The sequence below is a fragment of the Spermophilus citellus genome, assembly GCF_964194105.1.
Source record: "Spermophilus citellus genome assembly, chromosome: 3".
Classification (NCBI taxonomy): domain Eukaryota; kingdom Metazoa; phylum Chordata; class Mammalia; order Rodentia; family Sciuridae; genus Spermophilus; species Spermophilus citellus.
The window spans coordinates 15,865,232-15,885,573 of NC_138184.1; the positions used below are offsets into that span (position 1 = coordinate 15,865,232).

The 20,342-nt window shown below is 58.2% G+C and overlaps 2 protein-coding genes across 3 annotated transcripts; one reads left to right on the top strand and one right to left on the bottom strand.

Annotated features, from left to right (window-relative positions):
* Positions 1–1,663: 1,663 nt before the first annotated feature.
* GTPBP3 (GTP binding protein 3, mitochondrial) lies at positions 1,664–5,317 on the top strand. Its single transcript, XM_081287569.1, has 9 exons — positions 1,664–1,801; positions 2,117–2,364; positions 2,465–2,551; positions 2,638–2,840; positions 3,047–3,119; positions 3,220–3,363; positions 3,551–3,716; positions 4,004–4,267; positions 4,454–5,317. Exons 1-9 carry the CDS (start codon positions 1,749–1,751, stop codon positions 4,677–4,679), a joined length of 1,464 nt encoding a protein of 487 aa, XP_081143695.1. The 5' UTR covers positions 1,664–1,748; the 3' UTR covers positions 4,680–5,317.
* A 4,450-nt stretch (positions 5,318–9,767) lies between these two features.
* PLVAP (plasmalemma vesicle associated protein) lies at positions 9,768–20,342 on the bottom strand. Of its 2 annotated transcripts, none has more exons than XM_081283696.1 (6): positions 19,916–20,342; positions 16,995–17,091; positions 16,238–16,911; positions 15,152–15,215; positions 14,912–14,993; positions 9,768–10,497 (listed from the first exon to the last, which is right to left on the bottom strand). In XM_081283696.1, the coding sequence occupies exons 1-6, from the start codon at positions 20,282–20,284 to the stop codon at positions 10,491–10,493; spliced, it is 1,293 nt and encodes a 430-aa protein (XP_081139822.1). In that variant the 5' UTR covers positions 20,285–20,342; the 3' UTR covers positions 9,768–10,490. The 2 variants fall into 2 exon arrangements, with proteins under 2 accessions (XP_081139822.1, XP_081139821.1); XM_081283695.1 differs by having other exon boundaries at positions 16,193–16,911; positions 19,916–20,341.

Sequence of the window (20,342 nt, forward strand, 5' to 3'; positions counted from 1 at the left end):
ACCTCCCCACCTTCGTTTGCGCCTTGGAGCCTGTTTGCCCATCTGCAAGCTACAGAATTCACAGACCCGACTTGAAATCTTAGATGGGCGTGATTTGACTGTGGCAGGACGTGGGAGTAGGCGGCCTGGTCAGGGGAGATTCCTGAGAACAATAACCACCAAGCAGGGTGGCGAATAAATAATTACAGCAGGTTCTGCCTCAGGGTGTTTGCACGTGCTGTTTAGCTGCGGAGGACACCCATCGCGTTCTCTTCTCCTGGTTAATCCTTACTCCCTTCAGAATGTAAGCTCCTTTGAGGGGATCCATTAGTAATAGCAAATAAAAGTAGTGCTCTTAAGTTTACATTTCAGATAAACGAAGAATATTTAGTTACATCTTAAACGTTACATAGGATACAGTTACACTAAAACAGTGTTCGTTGTTTATTCAAAATTCACATTTAGTTGGCTGTCCTGTTTTCTCTAACCCCTTCGGTGCTGGGGATGAAATCCAGAGCCTCGTGCAGACTAGGCAAGAGCTCTACCACTGAGCTACACTCCCGGCCCTAGGCATCGTCTCTTTTGTCTTGTTTCGCGATCCTTGACCATCCTGAATAGCCCGCTCCATCTGGGCGAGAACCCGATGAAGGCAGGAGCCCAATCTGGTTCTCAATGCCTGGCACACACAGGCATTTGATGTATACTTGTTACAGACGGAATCACCAGAGATGGAGAGTGTCATCGTTTATTCCTATTTTAAGTGAAAAAGTTGAGCAGGGCGGGACATGAGAGAATTACAACTCTAACCTGCCAGATTTTTCCCGAATTGCAGATGAGCCGCCCGTCCGCTTTGATCGAGAACCAGAGAATTGGCGGTGCGAAGGCGCTCCCGAGACCCCGCCCACTCAGTGCCTGGAATTCCACCATCAGCGATTTATTCTGCTGTTCAGCGCTGTCCTGGGTTAACCTGAAAGTAATTTCCAAGACTCGGTTTCCTGGCTTTCGGGGAGCCCGAGACAGACCGGACTCTCGGAAGACCTGAGCCAGAGAGGGCCAAGAAGCCCAGTGAGGGGCAGAGGGCTTCCAGGAAGGTTTCCTGGAGGAGGGAACTCTGAGCTAGGCCTGGAGGATGAGTTTGTGAAACCAGGAAAGGCACCAGAGGCCTAGAGAGAGCCAGCAGAGGGTTGGGGAGCGGGGAGAAGCTGGAGGGTCCCGAGAAAACCAAGCAGCAGAAATTTGGGCAAGGTTTTCCCTGGGCCAGAGGGTGTGTCCCCCGGAACTCATCCCTCGCATTCACTGAGATGCTCTGAGCTTCCGGTCCCTTCCCGGGCGCAGAGAGGTGTAACCCGCTTTTTGGACAGGAGTACAGGGTACGCTTGCCTCGCTTAAGGCTACGGAGTGGTCAAGCGGAAAGTACGGGACTCGAATCCTCGCCGTAATTCCCACCGTCCTGGCCAAGCCCTGTCCTCTCTCCTACTCGTTTCCATTGTCTCAGAACCCTGCCGCGTTAGGACCCTAAAAATTCGGTCTTTTGTTGCCGGGGGAACATCATTGCGGGGCACTCAAGTCCTGGAGCCCCCGCCCTCCTTTCTAGCACCAGCCCACGGGAATGAAGGTCTTCAGCCGGTGGGCGGGGCGCCTCCGCAGTGGCCCAATGATAGTCGAGGACGTAGAACGTTCCCAGTAACGCCGTGGAGTAGGCGGGGCGTCCTGCCGGGACTTGAAGCGGCTCTGAAAGGTCCGACAGGCGGGTCGCAAGTTGTATATCCATGTGGCGGGAGCTGTGGACCTTGGTGGCCCGGGCGGCACGTGGGTCTCGCAGGTGGGGGGACCCCGCCGAAGGGGTGGGACAGCGAGAGGTGCTTCAAGGGCCCCAAACCCGCTCCTTAGGTTCCAAGGGCCCAGTGTCCTGCCACAGAGGCACCAAGTTCTTCCAAGCTCCAGTCTGCCCATCCCTTTGCCTCAGACCCCACATCAGGGTCACCTTTTGCTCTCAGTCACTTTATGGCTTCAGAGTCTCCGATCTGTACGTCCCCCCCGCCACCTGGAGCTACTCCTGACCATCCAGTCTTCGACCCATCTCCACCTTAAGACAGAGCCGCCAAGCTGTGCTGACTTTCCTCCTCTCCTGTCCCAGACTGTGCACAAGCCAGAGCAGCGGTGCCCCGGCCTTTGGTTCTGGGGCCACCATCTTCGCGCTAAGCTCAGGCCAAGGCCGCTGCGGCATAGCAGTGATCCGAACCAGCGGCCCCGCCAGCAGCCACGCTCTCCGGAGCCTCACGGCGCCCCGGGACCTGCCGCCGGCACGCAGCGCCAGCCTACGTCTGCTCAGAGACCCACACACCAGAGAACCGCTGGATCGCGCACTGGTGCTCTGGTTCCCTGGTGAGGGACCCCAGAACTCGAACCCATGGCCCAGTTTTCCCCCTCCTGGAGTTTGCCCAGGCTGTGCCTTCTACCTGAATCTAATCTCTTTGCCCACGAGGTCCCCAAAGTTTCACGGGTGAGGACTGTGTGGAGTTCCACGTGCATGGAGGCCCGGCCGTGGTGAGTGGAGTCTTACAGGCTCTGGGTGAGTCACAGTCTCAGGTTCACAGCCTGGCTCTGCCCATGGGCCTGGGGGACCAGCGGGTTCAAGGACCTGGGGCCTCCCCACAGGCAGTGTGCCAGGGTTACGGCCAGCTGAGGCTGGAGAATTCACCAGGCGGGCGTTCGCCCATGGGAAGCTGAGCCTCACAGAGGTGGAGGGGCTGGCCGATCTGATCCACGCGGAAACTGAAGCGCAGCGTCGCCAGGCCTTGAGGCAGCTGGACGGTGAGCTGGGCCAACTCTGCCGCAGCTGGGCGGAGACCCTCACCAAGGCAAGTACCCTGTTTGCTGATCCCTGCTTCATCCACCTCTTCATCCCCTGCAGGAGTGCACCCCATTTACCCTTCATTCATTCCCCACATGAAAGCATCCTACCTATAGGCCAATCCTGTCCCTAGATCCTGCTACACTTGGGTAGTTCGAGTGGAATGGCGGGTTCCTGGGTGCTCACATCACCTGCCTTCCTCCCGCTGCCTAGGCTCTGGCCCATGTGGAGGCCTACATCGACTTTGGGGAGGATGACAATCTGGAGGATGGTGTCCTGGAGCAAGGTGGGCCCGCATGGGGGTCGAAGGTGGAGATGGCTGGCATCCTCAGCTTCCAGAGGCCCTCCTCACCCGCACCCCTCTGCCTGCTTTCCCCTGTGCACAGCGGACAGTGAAGTGCAGGGGCTGGTGGTGGCACTGGACACGCATCTACGAGATGCCAGGCGTGGGCAGCGGCTCCGCTCAGGGGCACACGTCGTGGTCACTGGACCCCCCAATGCCGGCAAAAGCAGCTTGGTGAACCTCCTCAGTAAGTGAAGGGGGATGGGGATGTGGCCTGAGTCGGGTGTTGGCTTAGTGCCAGGGGTGGGGCCAGCAGGTAGGAAACTGAGTCTGTCGAAGGTATTAGAAAAGCTCCGCCCAGCCGAGGGGTGGGGCCTAGGGGAGGAACTCTCTGGCCTCTCCCCCACCCACTTCTTCTGACTGCCTCCCTCTAGGCCAGAAGCCTGTGTCCATCGTGTCCCCAGAGCCAGGGACTACCCGTGATGTGCTGGAGATCCCTGTGGACCTGGCTGGGTTCCCCGCATTGCTGAGTGACACCGCGGGATTGCGGGAGGGCGTGGGGCCTGTGGAGCAGGAGGGCGTGCGCCGGGCCCGTGAGAGGTGGGCTGGCGGGGTTGTGGGGCCCTTCCTCTGCCTTCTCTTTCTGTTGCATTTATTTTTATTTTTCCTCATTCAGTAAAGGCTGCTAAGCTTCTTCAAGTGGGGCCTCAGTGATTGGGTTCTAATTAAATGCTGTTCTTGCTGGCCAGCTCCCCTGCCTGCCATACTGTGCCCCCACCGTGTTGTCTCACCTCCTCCACTCCGCCCCCTCCGCCACTCTGCTCTGCCTACTGCATTAATTGCTGTATTCTGGGGTCACTCACCCCTGCTTCTCTCTGCTCCTCCAGGTTGGGGCAAGCTGACCTCATTTTGGCAGTGCTGGATGCCTCTGACCTGGCCTCTCCCTCCAGCTGCAATTTCCTGGACACAGTTGTAGCCCTGCTAGGAGCCCAAAGCCAGCGCCTCCTGCTGGTGCTGAACAAATCTGACCTGCTGCCCCCTGAGGGCCTGGGCCCCAGTCTTGACCTGCCCCCCCACCTGCTGCTGTCTTGCTTGACCAGAGAGGGGCTGGACGGCCTCCTGGAGGCCCTGAAGAAGGAACTGGCTACAGTGTGAGTCCCCTGGCCCAGCTCCAGCCTCCCCTGACCCAAGTTCAAGTAGAAGCTGAGCCACTGGCTCTGGCCACGTACCTGCCCCTCAGCCTTAGTTTCTGTATCTGCAAAATGGGAACAGCCTTTCCCCCATAAAAATGTGGTTGCAAGGTTGGGAGGGACCACATCATGTCTTGTCTCTGGCAGGTGTGGGGACCCATCCACAGGCCCGCCACTCCTGACTCGCGCCAGACACCGGCATCACCTCCAGGGCTGCCTGGACGCCCTTGGCCACTACAACCAGACTCGAGACCTGGCCCTGGCGGCTGAGGCTCTACGTGTTGCCCGGAGGCACTTGTCCCACCTCACAGGGGGAGGGGGCACAGAGGAGGTCCTGGACATCATCTTCCGGGATTTCTGTGTGGGCAAGTGAAGGGTGACCCAGAAGCCGTGGGGCATCTGGAGCAGCTCTTCTCCTCCCAGGACAGTGCAGCACTTCAGCGAGCTTCGGGGTGGCGAGCTCCCTGCAGGTGGTGGAGGGGGCCCAGGCCTTGGGGAGGGACTACAGGGAGGTTGCTTTGGGCACCAGAGGCTGGGGTGTGCATGGAGGGCTGGCTGGAGGTGGGAAGATCTCGGGGGTCTTTGTTTCATAGTTTCTGTTTTATTTTTTGCTGGCCTGGGCATGCAACTTGGGCCTCGCTTACTAGGCAAGTGCTCTACCATGGAGCCACACCCCAGCCCCATGGTGGTAACTTATTTTGCAAGTACCCAGGGAATGTGAGCAACTCAAGTGATGCAGAAATGTTTCAACATGGGAATCTCCCTACTTGCCCTCTCCTGAGGTCACAGCTTAATACGTGAATTTCTAGAACCTTCTCTGCATATTTGCATACTTGTGGATGTACCTATGAATTAGATATGGGTTTGTTTGTTTGTCTGGTGCTGGGGATGTAACCCCAAGCATGCCAAGCACGTGCTCTATCTGAGCCCTGAGATTTGTATTTTGCATATAAATTGTGTTTATTGCTCTACATGTTGTCATTCCTGTTTCAGCATAAATTTTGAAATTTTGCCTTTTCTTTTCTTGGTACTGGGCATTGAACTCGGGGGCACTCAACCACTGAGCCACATCTCCTGCCGTATTTTGCATTTTATTATGAGACAGGGTCTCACTGAGTTGCTTAGTGCCTCACTTTTCCTGAGGCTGGCTTGGAACCCGCCATCCTCCTGCCTCAGCCTCCCAAGCCACTGGGATTACAGGTGTGCGCCTCCGGGCTGGCTTGAAATTTTGCCTCTTGTATCCTAAAAGTGATTTGCAAAACTTAGGGTCCCTTCTCCTTCCCCAGGCTTAATCTTTGTTCCTTCATTCATTCACTCAGAGGGGCCCTGCGCAGCATGGTGATGATCCCAGCAACTCAGGAGGCTGAGGCAGGAGGGTCACAGGTACAAGACCAGCCTGGGCAACTTGGCCAGACCCTGTCTCAAAAAAAACAAGAAGGAGGTGAGCATGGTGGCGCACACCTGTACTCCTAGCAGCTTGGAGGCTGAAGCAGGAGGATCGTGAGTTCAAAGCCAGCCTCAGCAAAAGGAAGGTGCTAAGCAACTCAGTGAGACCCTGTCTCTAAATAAAACACAAAATAGGGCTGGGGATGTGGCTTAGTGGGCACGTGCCCCTGGGTTCAATCCCCAGTACCCCCCCAAAACAAACAAACAAACAAACAAAAAACAAATGAAAAGGGCTGGGATATAGCTCAGTGATAAAGTGTCCCTGGGTCCAGTCCCCAGTACTAGGGGCTGGGTGGGGGGAGGATCCACTGACTTGATGAATATTTAGAAGCCACAATTGTGTGCAGAAATGTATGCATCTTTTTTTTTTTTTTTTTTTTAGTTGTAGATGGACACAGTACCTTTATTTAATTTATTTATTTTTATGTAGCACTAAGGATCAAACCCAGTGTCTTGCACAAGTGAGGTAAGCACTCTAGCACTGAGTCACAACCCACCCTGTGCACATCTTTTTAAAACAGTGTATTTGCAGGACTGTGGATGGAACCCAGGGCCTTACCTGAGCTAGGCAAGTGCCCAGCACTGAGCTCCACCCCCAGCTCCAACACATTTTATATGTACAGCAGCATAATGCAAGGGGGACTTTGTCCCAGTGTGAGGAAACTGAGGCTTGGGGAAATAGTGGCTTGCCAGATGTCCCCCCACCTTGGATTTGAACACAGGTCTGTTGGGCACCAAGTTTGAATATGTCAATGGCTCTCTATTCAGCAGACGCATGTTGGGTGCCTGGATCCTGTCCTCATTAGAGGTCAGACACAGCTCATTCCTGTGAGGTCTAATAGCTTCTGTGTGACCCTGTCACAGAGACCTGACCTGGTCAGGGACCTGAGGGGGGCTGCTCCTCAGAGGGGTGGAAGAGGTTGGGGAGAGAATCCCAAGGAGAGGGCAGCGCATGTGTAAAGGCCCTGGGGCGGGAGCATAGTGGCATGTTCAAGGAGGGTGAGGTGACAGGGTTTCTGGAGAGGTGGGGACCAAGGAGGAGGTGGAGAGGAGGGTATGGCCTGACAGGTTGGTTGAGAACTCTGGGGAGCTGCACGGAAGGGCGGCCAACCAGCAGGGGGCGCCTTCTCCTAGCAGAGGGGCCAGTACTTGTCACCTGGCCTTCTGTCCTGAAGGAGGGCGTCCACCTGGGGGCAGCATACCAATGGCCAACTTCCTTGACAATGGACACTGAGTCTCAGATGAAGTTAGGATCTTTTCCAGAATCAGAAAAAGATTCCCACCTCCAGTGGAGGGAGACACGAAGTCTGCAGTGTTAGGGGTCATGTGAGCAGAGGTTTGGAGGCATCCAGGGGCAGAGAGCGGGCAAGGTAAAGATCTTTAGGAGACTCACAGAATCCCCACCCACCCAGCAGAGAAGGGACCCTGTCCCCCTGTTTCTTCACAGACTTTATTGCAGCATTACTATTTGTTAGTTGATTTGCTTGTACCAAGGAGGAGGGTCACAAGTTCAAGGCCAGCCTCAGCAACTTATCAAGATCCTGTCTGGGGCTGGGGATATGGCTCAAGCGGTAGCATGCTCTCCTGGCATGCGTGTGGCCCGGGTTCGATCCTCAGCACCACATACAAAGAAAGATATTGTGTCTGCCGAAATCTAAAAAATTAATATTAAAATTCTCTCTCTCTGTCTCAAAAAAAAAAAAAAAAGATCCTGTCTCAAAAGGGCTTGGGATGTGGCTCAGTGGTAAAGTGTCCCTGGGTTCAATCCCCCAGTACAAAAAACAAAACAAAACGAACCTTCTGATGGTGAAGTAAATCATTTAAAAAAAAAAAGAGTTGGGTGACCCCTGGAGGGAAAGGGTAATATAGGCTGAATCCATGGGTATTACTGTTGTGCCCATTTTTTCAGATAAATAAACTGAGGCCCAGAGAAGAAAAGCAGTAATGAGGGTCATGGGGTCAGTGGTAGAGCTTGCCGAGTGCCCACGAGGCCCTGCTCCCGCCCCCAGCACTGCAAAATGTAATGACAACATGGGTCCAGTGGGATGGGCTCAAACTGGGGAGGGTCCAGAGGGCTTCCACAAGGGGTGAGCAGTACCACGGCTCTGTGGGGATGGAGACTGTCTCTGGGCAGGACGCCTGGCCCCACCCACCACCCCTCATCCCACGCAGGGGCCCTGGCACACAGCTGGACTGAGGTCCTTGGCTACAGTCCCTTTTTTCCAAGAAGGGTGAGGTGGCTTGTGGGAAGCAGCAGGGGGGGTTATTTATAGAGGTTGTAGGAAATCCCCAAAGAGTCAGTGCCTCACCCAGCGGCTGGACCTCAGGGTCAGGGACCTGCCAATGGCCCCCTGCTGGGTTTTCAGTCCCCTTCTGCCCCTGGACAAGCAATGGCCAGGGATCCTCCATTCAGGAGAAAGACTGGAGAGGAGGAGCGATGAGGATGGGGTGCCCAAGAGGGAGCAGGGCTGTCTGTGGGCCTTAACAGGCTGCCTGGAGGAGGAGGTCTCTAGCGCTGGGCCGCGTGGGAAGAAGCAGTAAGGGGAAAGCCACTCTGGTCTGAGGACACTCCCGCATTAGAGCTTGGTGAGTCTTCAGCCAGAGAATCAAACATCCAGGAGCCCCGGAGGCAAAGGTGGCACGGTGTCTGCGGGTGGAGGGGGCACAGAAGGGCTGAGGAGCCAGACTTTGTGCGAGGGTAATGGGGAGCCATGTGAGGTGTGCGAGCAGGAGAGGGACTTGGTCGGATTCCATGGCAGAAGGATCCCTCTGGACCAGGACAGCAGAGGTTAAGGTTTGGGCTTGCACGAGCCAAAGCAGGGCAGGGTCGTGGGCCAGAGACGGGCCTGCGTGCCTGGAGGATTTAGGATTGTCATTTTCATTTATTTGTTTGTTTTTGAGGCAGAGCCTCATTGTGGGCCCAGGCTGGCCCTGAAATTCTGGGTCCAAGTACTCCTCTTGGATTATGGGCAAGTGCCCTGGTGCCTAGCTTGAGAACCATGATTATGCCCATTTATTGATGAGAAAAATGGAGGCTGATAACTGAACTGAGTTAGAACTTGGGATGTGGGACTCTGGAACCCACGTCAGTCCCACCAGCGCCTCCCAGAGCTCCAGGCTGAGCAGCCCGCTCAGGGCAGGGACGTCCCATTTCCTTGGGGCTCCAGACCAGCCTATCTGGACAGCCTGGCCCTGCTGACCCCCGCCCTGCCCTGGCCCAGCCCCAGTGTTTCCTGCAGCGACCGCTCTCGCCTGGCTTCCGTATCCCGGAAATATCGGTCCTTTGTCCCTCCAGACCAGCCTGCCCCCAGCACGAGAGCACAGTGCTGCCAGCCCTGGCTCCGTCTCGTCCCCTCTCTGCAGGATCCCAGGGGAGTGGAGTACAAACCCAGAGTCCCAACTGCAGTCTCAGCCCGCCTCCCCTGGGTGGCTGCGCAGTGTCCCCTGGTGTTTTTTCTTCTTAGGATCCTAGTCAGGGCTCAGGAAGGGGGAGCGCGCCTTCTCCTCTCCACCTGCCCCGGTGTTGGTGGATTTTGATGTCCTTTCCTCCCACACCCGGGTACAGCCTCGCTCTCCTCTGTTCCCTCAACTTACCCTCCTCCATGTCACCTGGTTGTGCGAGATCAAAGTGCGCCCAGACTGGAGGCTGGTGGGGACAAAACCAATAAGAACAAATGGCCAGGGACTTTTGTGACATTGCTCCTGGACTCATTCTGCAAGGAGCATTCTGCAGTGCGCTGCTTGTGGCGCTTCACCGAGCTCCCTGCCACCCAGGAAGGCAAAGCTGAGAAGCCCGTCTGCCTGTTAGACACTAAACGTCCCAGCGGTGCCCGGTGCCGTCCCAGCGCAGGCTCCGTGGCCGTGTCAAGAGGCCTGTGTTGTGTCCCTGGTGCTGGTCCCAGACAGCGGGGTCCTGAGTCCCGGGGGACACGGGGGAGGGGCTCCCCAGGTCTCCTCTCTGGCCTGTTCCTCCCTGTGGCCCTGGTGTCTTCAAAGCAGGAGTCAGGACCCTGAGTCTTTGAAGGGATTTGCTAATATTTATTAGGTGCCACTAGTGTCATAACAGGCCACAGGCAGGGCTGGGTGGGGAGGGGGTGGGAGGGAAGGGGACGCTCTCCGCACTGGACCCTCACCCCTGGACCAGGCTCTCCCTCACAAGGGGAGCCTGGAAACTCTCCAGGAGGTGCGCCTGGAAACTCTCAAGGGAGCCTGGAAACTCTCAAAGGGTTGGAGGTGAATGGCTTCCTGTTCTCACCTCCTGGTCCAGGCGCTGGGAGATAAGGAAGTTGGAGGAGGGGATGGTGGGACACAGGGCTGTGCGGAACGCAGGGTGACGCTGTGGTGCCTTGGCCCCTGGCGTAGGGCAGAAAGTGAGTGTAAAGTGGGTGTAATGTGGGTGCTGCATAGGTGTGTGGCATTGCCACTGTGTGCAGTGACCGCTCTCTGTGACACCCTCCATGTGTCTGTGTGACATTGCTGCATCTGTGTATGATGTTGCCATGGACTTTCAGGGGAACATTGTCCCTGGCTTTGTGACATCGTGGCTGCAGCTGTGGGCGACCTCATCACCGTGTCTAGGGGTGAGCGACTGTGGGGTGCGGTGTGGGGCTGGGAGAGGCGATTGGAGCATGTGAGGGGGGCCTCCTGGCTGCTGGCCTGGGCCCTGGATGCGAGTGTCCTTCTGCGCTGTCGGCAGGCGGGCGGGCAAGCTGGGCGCCCGCCCCTCGGGCCACCGTCCTCAGCCACTAAGGCGAGAGAGGGAGGAAACAGTAGTCAGACTTGGCACGTCCCTGCCCTGGAGGCTGGTCCTCGGGGAGGACAGGAGGTCCGAAGACCCCGGCCCTGCCTCCCTCCACCCAGGCCCCTACTCTCAAGACCCCCAACCCCTTCAGCCTCCCTGTTAGGTCCGACTTGCTGAGCCCCCCAGGATGGTGAGACTGAAGCACATCCCTCCATCACACAGATGTTCCCAGGCGGTTCCCAGGCCGCCTCGTGAGCGCCAAGCTCAGCTGCCACCTGCCTGTTCCCGGTGTTCTCCATTCAGGGGATGCGGAGGGTCTGAGCAGAGCCCCTGCCAACCCGCTGCACCGGCCCCTGACGCAGGGCCTGGTCTCCCTCTAATGCACTGAGGTCTCACTAAGTTCCTGGGTCTCCCTCCCCAGGGCCTGACCCTACCCACTGCAGGAGAGTGTCCAGTAGGCCTGCCCGGCTCCCACACCAGCCATGGCTCCCCAGTGCGCCAGGACAGAGGCCAAGCCAGAGGCCCGACATTCAAGGTTCTCACCTCTGCCTCGGCCAGGCCTCCCCTGTGGGGACTTCAACCCTGCAGAAGTCCCGACAATTCCTAGAGCCTTCCACCACTTCCGCCCTGTGCCTCCCCCCACCGCCTGCTCAGGCCACCTCGGCCACCTCGAGCCACCGAGCTGTCTGGAATGCCCGTCCCCCCACCCCCCCCCCCCCGGGGCTGGCAGAGGCTGTCCTGCGGGGTCAGGGGCTGGCGCAGGCTGTTTCCTGGTGGGGGAGGAGGGGGCTGCAGCCAAGTCCTGCTTCCGCCGCCCCCTCCCTTCCTTCCCCGCTCTTCCCTGGGGGCCCCGTGGCCTCACGTTCCTTGGCTGGCCCCGTCCCTGGCTCCAGCTCCGTCTCAGCCAGGATTCACCTGGCTCCCCCCAGCCTGCTCACCAGCCCTCGCCCTGCTCACTCCTGTGCCAACCGTGGGCGGGGCCGCCGGGCACAGGGGCCATGCTGGTTTGCCGGACTGCACAACCACCTCTGCTGTGGTCCGGGCTCCGTGGCTTGTCCCACAAAGTGACCAGAAAGAAGCTATGAAGGACTGAGTTGGTCAAGTCCTGGTTCTGCTCACGGCCCTCTCGGGGACCCCAGCTACAAGCTGCTCCTCATCTCCGTCTGTCACTTGCCCCCTTAGCCCCACCTGCTCCTCCCCCTTCCATCACTCTTCCAGCCACTCTGGCTTCCATGTGCCTCAGGACCTTTGCACAGGCTGTGCCCCTGCCTGGAGCACCCTTCCTAGCACCTCCTCAGGGACCCTCCCCCACCTCCTTTAGGTCTTTGGTCAGATGTCACCTCAGGGAAGATGGTCCTGGTCCCCATGGGAAATCCCAGCCTCTGCACACTGCCTTAACTCTTCTCTTCTTGCCCATCACCCAGGGCCCTCTAAGGACACCTGCATCTGGTTTTTCCACCATTTCCCCATGGACTAAAAGTCCCACAGGACGAGGGGGTGGGATTGTGCCTAATTTTCTGCTGCATCCCTGACACCTGCAGCCACACCCAGCACCAGCAGCTGCCTGGGTCAGATGACAAACAGAGCCTCACAGTGTGGTCAGCGAACTGCAGCAGCAGAAGGTTGTGCCTGCTCAGAGCCGGGCTGGGGGTGGGGGCAACGACTCAGCCTAAGCCACATCCAGCCCCCGGGGCTTGTGGGACTTTTTCTTTTTCTCTTATTTTTGTGGGGGTGGAACCCAGGGCCGTGAACATGCCAGTGCTCTGCCACCGAGGTACACCCCAGTCCTTGGTACCTTATCTTGAGACAGGGTCTCACTAAGTGCCAAAGCTGGCCTTGAACTTGGGATCCCTGCCTGAGCCTCCTGAGCCACTGGGATTACAGGAGTGTGTCACTGCCCCCGGCTAGCAATGGTGATTCTCCAAAACATGTAAATAACCATCTCCAGGTAACGCCCACTTTCACCAAGTGGAGCTGGTTCACTTGTCTTCAATAAAAGACGACTTTAAACGTCCAGGAAAACCAAGGCCAGGGCTGGAAGCGTCGCCCAGTTGCAGACTGCTCATCTAGAAGTGTGAGGCCTGGGGTTCAATCCCTGGGACCCCAAAACCCCCCAATCCCAGGCCTTGTGCTCAAGTCTAGCTGCTGCTGGACCCTGGACCCTGGGTCTGCCTTTGATGTGAATGTGGGAGGCCCAGAGTGGCTGGTGGCTGCTGAAAGCCCGTTAGTTACAGCAGGGACTCTCTCGAGGCTCAGAAGGAATCAAAGTAGAAGAGGAGACAGTTGTCCCGGTGCCCAGGTTCATGCTGGGCCTCAGACCTGGTCCCTGCCTAGGTGCATCAAAAGGCTGGATGTTCAAGTTCAAGAACAACCTGGCAACTCAGCTGTCTCAATCATCGTCATCATCATCATCTTCATCATCCTTTAAAAGGCTGGGGATTAGAGCCAGGCATAATGGTGCACACCTGTAATCCCAGCAGCTCTGGAGGCTGAGGCAGGAGGATTGAAAGTTCAAAACCAGTCTCAGCAGCTTAGCAAGACCCTGTCTCAAAACATCAAAAGGGCTGAGGACGGAGCTCAGTGGGAGACCCCCCCTGGGTTCAACTCTCAGTACCACAGGCTGGGAAGTGGCTCAGTGGTAAGTGCTTGCCTAGTGTGTGAGGCCCTGAGTTCAATCCCCAACACTGCCAAATAATAATAATAATTATTATTTTTTTAAGAAAGAAAAAAAGAGGGCTGGGGTTGTGGCTCATCGGCAGAGCGCTCGCCTAGCACATGGGAGGCCCTGGGTTCCATCCTCAGCACCACATAAAAATGAATACAGGAAAGGTATTGTGTCCAACTACAACTAAAAAGTAATTTTAAAAAAAGAAAGAAAGAAACAGAAAAGTCAAGCTGGGTGTCCAGGTGGGGTGCGCCAGGCCAGAGGATCCCTTGAGCCAGGGGTTCAAGACCAGCCGGGGCAGCAAGGCAAGACCCCATTTCAAAAACAAAGAAACAAAACAGACTTGAGACTCTGAGGCCAGTGACTCATCGGCTGTGAGTGACTCTGGAAATCGGTGGGGCCTGTCCCACCCTCGGCAGCCCCTCTCTCAGGGGAAGGCTTGCGGTCAGAGGCCCTTCCTGCTACCCTGAAGGGGCCCGGGCTTAAGTGCTCATTGTTTTCTTGGCAGGGGGACGGCAGGCATTTGGGGTAAACAATGTCGAGAGCTTCCCCGGTTCTCAGCTGAGGCCGGACAGTCCTGGGCTGGGAGCCCGGTCCTGTGCGTGACCCCAGCTGGGCCTCAGTCCCCTCCTCTGAGAAATGGGGATAATAATAGAATCTCTTTCCTTGCCACAAGGGCTCTGGGCCAAGATGAAGAGAGGGAAATTATGTTGTTTCCCTCCCCGAGGCTGCTGGGCGCCGAAGTTTCACCCAGGCCGGGCCAAGCAGGGTGCAGGGGGTGAGCATCCTGTCTGCAGGGTATGTAAGGAGAGGCTGGGAGAGGGGGTGCCCGGGGAGCTCTGGAGAGCCCCTGGACCTGCCTGGCTGTACTGCGCACCGGGAGGCCATCGGGGGTCAGGACTGGGCACACCCTGGGTTCCAGGCCCTCCCTGGGCCTCAGGTTCTAGGCGGCACGTGGGCACGCCCCTCCCTGCTCCCTGGCCTGGCACTAGCATGATGTAGCTCTGAGCCGCCGTAGCTGGGACCCTGGCGGGAGCACAGGGTGTTCTGGGGCAGTGGCCTGAGTCACCTTCCCTGTGACGCACGCACAGGGTCAGCCAGCGGATGACTGGGCCTACAGCAAGGTGAAGAGGGCACGGGCACTGGGCCGCGACTTTCGCGTGTGCCGGATGCCCTGGATGTGCCCCGCTAAGGCCCCGGGACCCTGGCTCTGGCCTCGTGTGGACAGCACTTCACAGTTAGCATGGCGTTTCCACTCCTGTTTTTGTGGAGACAGAAAGTGAGGCTCAGCACTCACTCTCCCTTGCTCCCTCTGTCCCCGTTACCTGCCCTGTCCCTGCACCTTTGTGGTGGCGGGTCCTGCTCCCTTCTTTCCCCAAGGCCGGCTCCTCCCCCTGCAGTCACCTGGCCTGCGCAGCCGCTCTGCCACTTCCCAGCAGTGTCACCCAGGGCCCTTTCTGTGCCTCGCTTTCCCCACCTAAAAAGGGGCACGGAGTAGCTCCTTCGCCAATGAGGATGGTGACGGGTTAATTGTGGCAGGTGCAGAGCTCACATTAGGTGCCTAATGATTGCAGCCCGTTGGCTTGTCTGATCATGGCTGGTTCATAGTTGGTGTTGCCCACTACTCAGGGACTGTCATAAATGAGACAGAACTGGGGGTGCCTGGGTTACTGCAGGGTCCTTCAGGTCCAGCCCAGGACCTGGTATACAGTAAGTGCTCAGTCAGCCTCCCTCAGCCTGCCCAGCACCTTACCTGGACAGGACTGCAGGGTTGCCTGCAGGGGACCGATGGGATTCCAGGATCCTCTTCTTGAACTCCTCTAGGCTCGCTGGGTCTGTGGAGAGAGGGAGGAGCAGGCTTGGCCTAGGGTCCTGGCAGCCCCCCGCCCTGGACTAGGGGTGGGCTAGCAGTCTGGAGAGCAGGGCCTCGTGCGGGGTGCGAGGTGGAAGGGACCCCCCTTCCCATTTACTGGCCCTTCCCTCTGTCACTCACCGATGGGCTGGGGCTGGGGCTGGGGGACAGGGCCCACCAGTCTTGGAAGGGGGATCGACTGTGACTGTGGAAAGAAGGGGAGGGAGGTTACCTACCTGGGTCTCCTGACCTTGGGCCCCTCTCTGACCTTGGAGACCTGGGTCTCTGAGGTCCTTCCAGGGCAGGGCAGGGACCTCCGTGTAGTGGACACAGCAGTAACAGACATACAGTCCCCTGACCCCTCGGGCCCTCAAATTGCCTGTGAATCCAGGGCCCAGCCTTCCTTGGTCACAGCTGGGTGGCCTGGGCCCCTCAGCCTGGGCACCAGGTGTGACCCCAGCTGAGCGCAGCCACCTGGCCTGGCCCTCCGGACAAAGGTGACCTGCTCTGGCAACCAGCCAAACCCCGGCCCTAAAAGCCGTTCCTCTGGCAACCCCAGAGTCCTATGATCCAGCCAGTTCTGAGCTCGGCCACCTCAGAGCCCACGCTGCATCTTTAGCTGGAGCCTCATCCTGACATGCCCTGGGCTCTGTGAAAAGCCAGCCCCCAGCCCATTCCCCAGTCCCCCCTCTGACCCTAACCCTGGCCCTAACTCTGGCCAGTGACTCTGAACCTGCCTGCCCCCCACACTTAACCCTCTCTCAACACCTTTCCCAATTCCAGACTCTGCCCCGGTCCTAATGGCGATGAACCCCTCCATTCGCCCAGAACCACAGCGGCCGTCTGCAGGTCCCCCGAGCTCAATTCCACATCCACCTCAGGGCTTCACCCCAACTCCATCCAAGGCAATAGAAAGTCCAGATTCCTCCCTCACCCAGACCCAGGCCCAGCGGCCACCCCGCCTCCAGCCTCAGCACTCATCTGCCACCCCTTGGTCATGCCCGTCCCCATTCCCAACTCTGTTCCCATCCCGACTCCAGTGAGCTCTCCAGGGAGTCCCCACCCACCCAACCCAGACAGGACAGCTAGCTTCACCCCAGCTCCAAATTCAAGTTCAATGTCACCACCAGCTTGAGCTCCAGACCCAACTCCCAGGCGGCCCCCTCATGGGCCCCAGTCCACCTTGGCCTTGAGACAGGTGTCCAGGGCCGAGATTTTGACGTCCACCTGCATCTTCAGCTGCTCCACCTCTCGCTTCTTCTCCGCCAGCTCCTTGGCCAGGTTGTCCCTCTCCCTCCGCAGCACCGCCTTCTCCTCCAGGGCCAGCTGCACCTGCTGGGCGCATCCGGCTTGGAGCTTGGCCTCGCGAGCCCGGGCCTCCTTCTCCGCCTGCTCCTTGGCCTCCTGACTGGCTCGCAGGCTCTGCTCGGCCTCCAGCTTCTGGCGCTGGAGGTCCGAGTTCTCGCGGGCCACGCGCTCGATGCCGGCCCGCAGGCTCCGGGCCAGCTCCTCCACCTTGGTGCTCATGATGCTGGGCATCTGGTCGCAGGTTCTCCGGATGGAGATCACATCTGAATGTGAGATCATGGGGTAGCCCATGCTGTAGCTCAAGGTCTCCAGGCTGCGGGAGACGATGGAGTCCTTCCACAGGTTGCGCAGGTCCGTCTCGAACTTGTCCTTGTCCAGCGGGAGGCAGAGGGCCTGCACCTTCTGCAGCCGGTCCTGGGCCAGTTGCCGCTCCTGCTGCTGCTGCTCGCGCACCTGGCTGCAGGCCGCCAGCTGCTCCTCCGCCGATCGCTTGCTGGCCAGCAGGCCCTCCTTGTTCTGGGCACACACCACCTTCTCCTTGGCCAGCTCCATCTCCAGCGCCTTGGCCTTCTGGTCCCACATGTAGAGCAAGGCTGAGGGGTGGCAGAGGGGACCCGGTCAGCTCAGGAGCTGCCCGAGCCCTGGGTGAGGAGCCCCCGGCCCGGCCCCGGCTCACCGTTGCAGGACTTGTTGGCCTGTTTCAGCTGCTCCTGGCACTCCTGCTCGCTCAGGATGATGGCGACTATGTATTTCTCCCTGCTGATGTAGACGGCCTGCCACGAGTGGGGGACAGAGGACAGAGCTCAGCACCCACCCAGGCTGCCCAGGCCCAGATGGGCCCCCAGGCGGCCTGGGTGAGCCATGTTCTCAAGGGCTCAGCTCCTTTACAGGGCACCTTAGTCTGATAACAAAATTCTATAGGGGTGCGGCACTCAGGGGTGGAGCACGCAGCTTGCTCAAGGCCCTGGGTTCGAATCCCAGCACCGGGGGAAAAAAAACAGAGGTTTTTACAGTCAGGTGCAGTGGCCAGGCCTGTCATCCCAGCGGCTCCGGGGGCTGAGGCAGGAGGATCGTGAGTTCAAAGCCAGCCTCAGCAACTCAGAGAAGAATAAAACAATCCAGCCTCAGGCGCCTCGCGGTTTGGATGGGGGAGTCTGGGTTCCGGGATGCCTAGAGTGGCTGATCCTGGTGTCCCTGCCCCCGGATGGTCGTGGGTGTCCTGGGCCAATGCCTAGGAATTGCAAAGTCGGAGGGGGCCCAGCTCAGGCCTGGGGGCGGGTCCCTGCGTATCCTGCTTAAGGCACCCAGGATACGCAGGGAGTCTGCGGTGGGGGGCACTGCCCTGCCCTGAGACTCTGTGGGGGACACAGTCCCACCTTGGGGTTCTAGGGAAGCTGGGAGTGGCTCCATCCTTGGATTCTGGGGGGCAACCACTCTAGGGTCCTGAGGGGGTCTAGAGGGGGGACCTGCCCTGCCCTGAGGGATTGTGGGAGGCATTGCCCCATTCTGGGGCTCTGAGGGGCAGGTGCAGCTCATCCTGGGAGCCTGAGGGAAGAGGCAGGGCCCTGGGGGCCTGTCTCCCTGGAATTCAAGGTGGACAGTGCATCTGTTCCCTAGCAGCCCTGAACCTTTGACTTAAGATCCTTGAGGTGCCCGTGGTGTGGCAGCCCGTCACAGCTTCAGTTAGCTGGCTAAAGACCACTCAGAGCACGGGATCTTCCTCGATGATACCAGGCGTGAACAGGGCTGCATGGGGAGGCCTTTCTTTCTCCCTACCCAGCCCCCGCCAGACAGGATGCTTCCTGTGAAGGACACGGGGGTTGTCCCAAGCCAGCCTTCCCTCACCCAGTGCCCCACAGGTAGCAGGGGTCTCAGGACACCCCCATGCCACCTCCCTTCAGTGTTTTGGGCTGAGCAGGACCCCCTGGAGGATGCAGCTGTGAGAGAGAGAGCCGTGGTGACCCGTGACGGTGACGGTGACCTCTGAGAGTCCATTGTGGGCTGGAGATGTGAGGGAGCAAGAGTCCCCATGGGCCCCCCCACCGTGTGGCTGCAACGTCCCGGATGCTGCCTGTCGCTGCCCCTGGCGGAAACCTGCCTCCTCTCAGGCCTCCGTTTCCCACCCCCAAAAGGCTTTGAGACTCCCCCTCCTCCGGGGTCATCTGTTTGAAGCAGACACCAGCAGAAGCAGAGAGGGGCCATCACACGCCATCACTGCCTTGGTCTTTTGCAGTGGGGGGGGGACCAGGCCCCGGGGGTGCTGGGCAAGCGCCCACCACTGTGCAACCCGGCTCCTGCATGTCATTGTGCAGGAAGACCCTGAGCTCTGAAGCCAGCTACCTGCAGCTGTGACGAGCCGCCACATCACGGCTCCTCATGGATCTTAAGTCGAGGGCTCAGGGCTGCCAGGGTGGAGGAAGCACCGTCCAACTTGCATTCCAGAGAGACAGTGCCAGGGTCTGAACATGTCCCCAACCCTGCGTATTGAAAATGTGGTCCCTCATGCAGCCGTGTTGAGGAGTGGGACCTCTGGGAGGCAACTGGGCCACCAGGCTCTGCCCCTGGGTGGATGGATGCACTCAGGGGCAAGTGGATCAGTGGCTATCGGGAGTGGCCTGGCTATGGCAGCCGCTCGCTCCAACACACTTGCCGTGGGACGCCCTGCGCCGTCCGTGGTGCAGCAAGAGGCCCTGGCAGACACCAAGTGTCTTGATCTTGGACTTCTTGTCCTCCAGGACCAGAAGCTAAACAAACCTGTTGTGTGTGCACGTGTGTGTGTGTGTGTGTGTGTGTGTGTGTGCGCGTGTGCTGGATGCTGGGGATGGAACCCAGGGCCTCCTGCATGCTGGGCAAGCACTAACTATTGAGATGCACTCCCAGCCTTTTAAAAGCTTTATTTTTGAAATAGGGTCTCATTAAGTTGCCTAGGCTGCCCCGAAAACTACAATCCTTTTTTTTTTATTTTTCCCGGTACTGGGAATAGAACCCAGGCATGCTTAACCACTGGCCCCATCACCAGACCTTTTTATTTAGAAACAGGGTCTCACTGAGTTGCTTAGTGCCTTGCCATTGCTGAGGCTGGCTTTGAACTCGCAATCCTCCTGCCTCAGCCTCCCAAGTTGCTGAGATTACAGGCATGTGCCACCGTGCCCTGATTTATCTATATCTATATCTATATCTATATCTATATATATCTATCTATCTCTATAGATAGATAGATAGATAGATAGATATCCTTTATTTATTTATTTATTCATATGCGGTGCTGAGAATCAAGAACCCAGCTCCTCACACGTGCTAGGCAAGTGCTCTACCATGAGCCGCCACCCCAGCCTCTAAACATCTATTCTTTATAAATTACTTGGGCTCAGGCATTTTGTTATAGACTGAAACAAGTAACAAATAACTTTTTTAAAGTGGTGAGTGTATCCCAAACATAGCAGGGGATATACTTATAGTATTTTTTTTCTTTTAATCTGCGCGGGCTGCTCATATAGAATTTAGATTTTGTGAGCGTCCCGGTCACACAGCTGAGAAACGGAGGCTCAGAGAGGGAATGCGACCTGCCCGGATCCCCAGGCCAGAGTCACCACCTACCCGCTCACTCTGGCACTGGCGGAAGCTGGCGTTGATGCGCTCCAGCTCACGGCGGGCGCTGAGCAGCATCTGCATGATGTTGTCCTTGGTGCGCGCCGTGATGTTGAGCTCCTTGGACAGGTTGACCTGGGCGGCCGACAGCCCCACGACCTGGCTGTACAGGCTCTCGGCGCGGCGCTCGGTGGCCTGCAGGTTGGACTCGGTGCTCAAGTGCACGTTGCCGTAGACCATGAAGAGGACCAGGCCCAGGATGATGAGGAACTGGATGAGCGAGACGAAGAGGAAAAAGTAGCGCAGGTAATACCAGCAGCCCCGGGGGCTGTCCCCCGCCCGGGAGTAGGTCCCGCGGTGCTCCATGGCCAGACCCATGCTCCTGCCCGTGCACTGCCCGCTCCCGCCCGCTGCCGCCCCGCGCACAGGGGAGTGT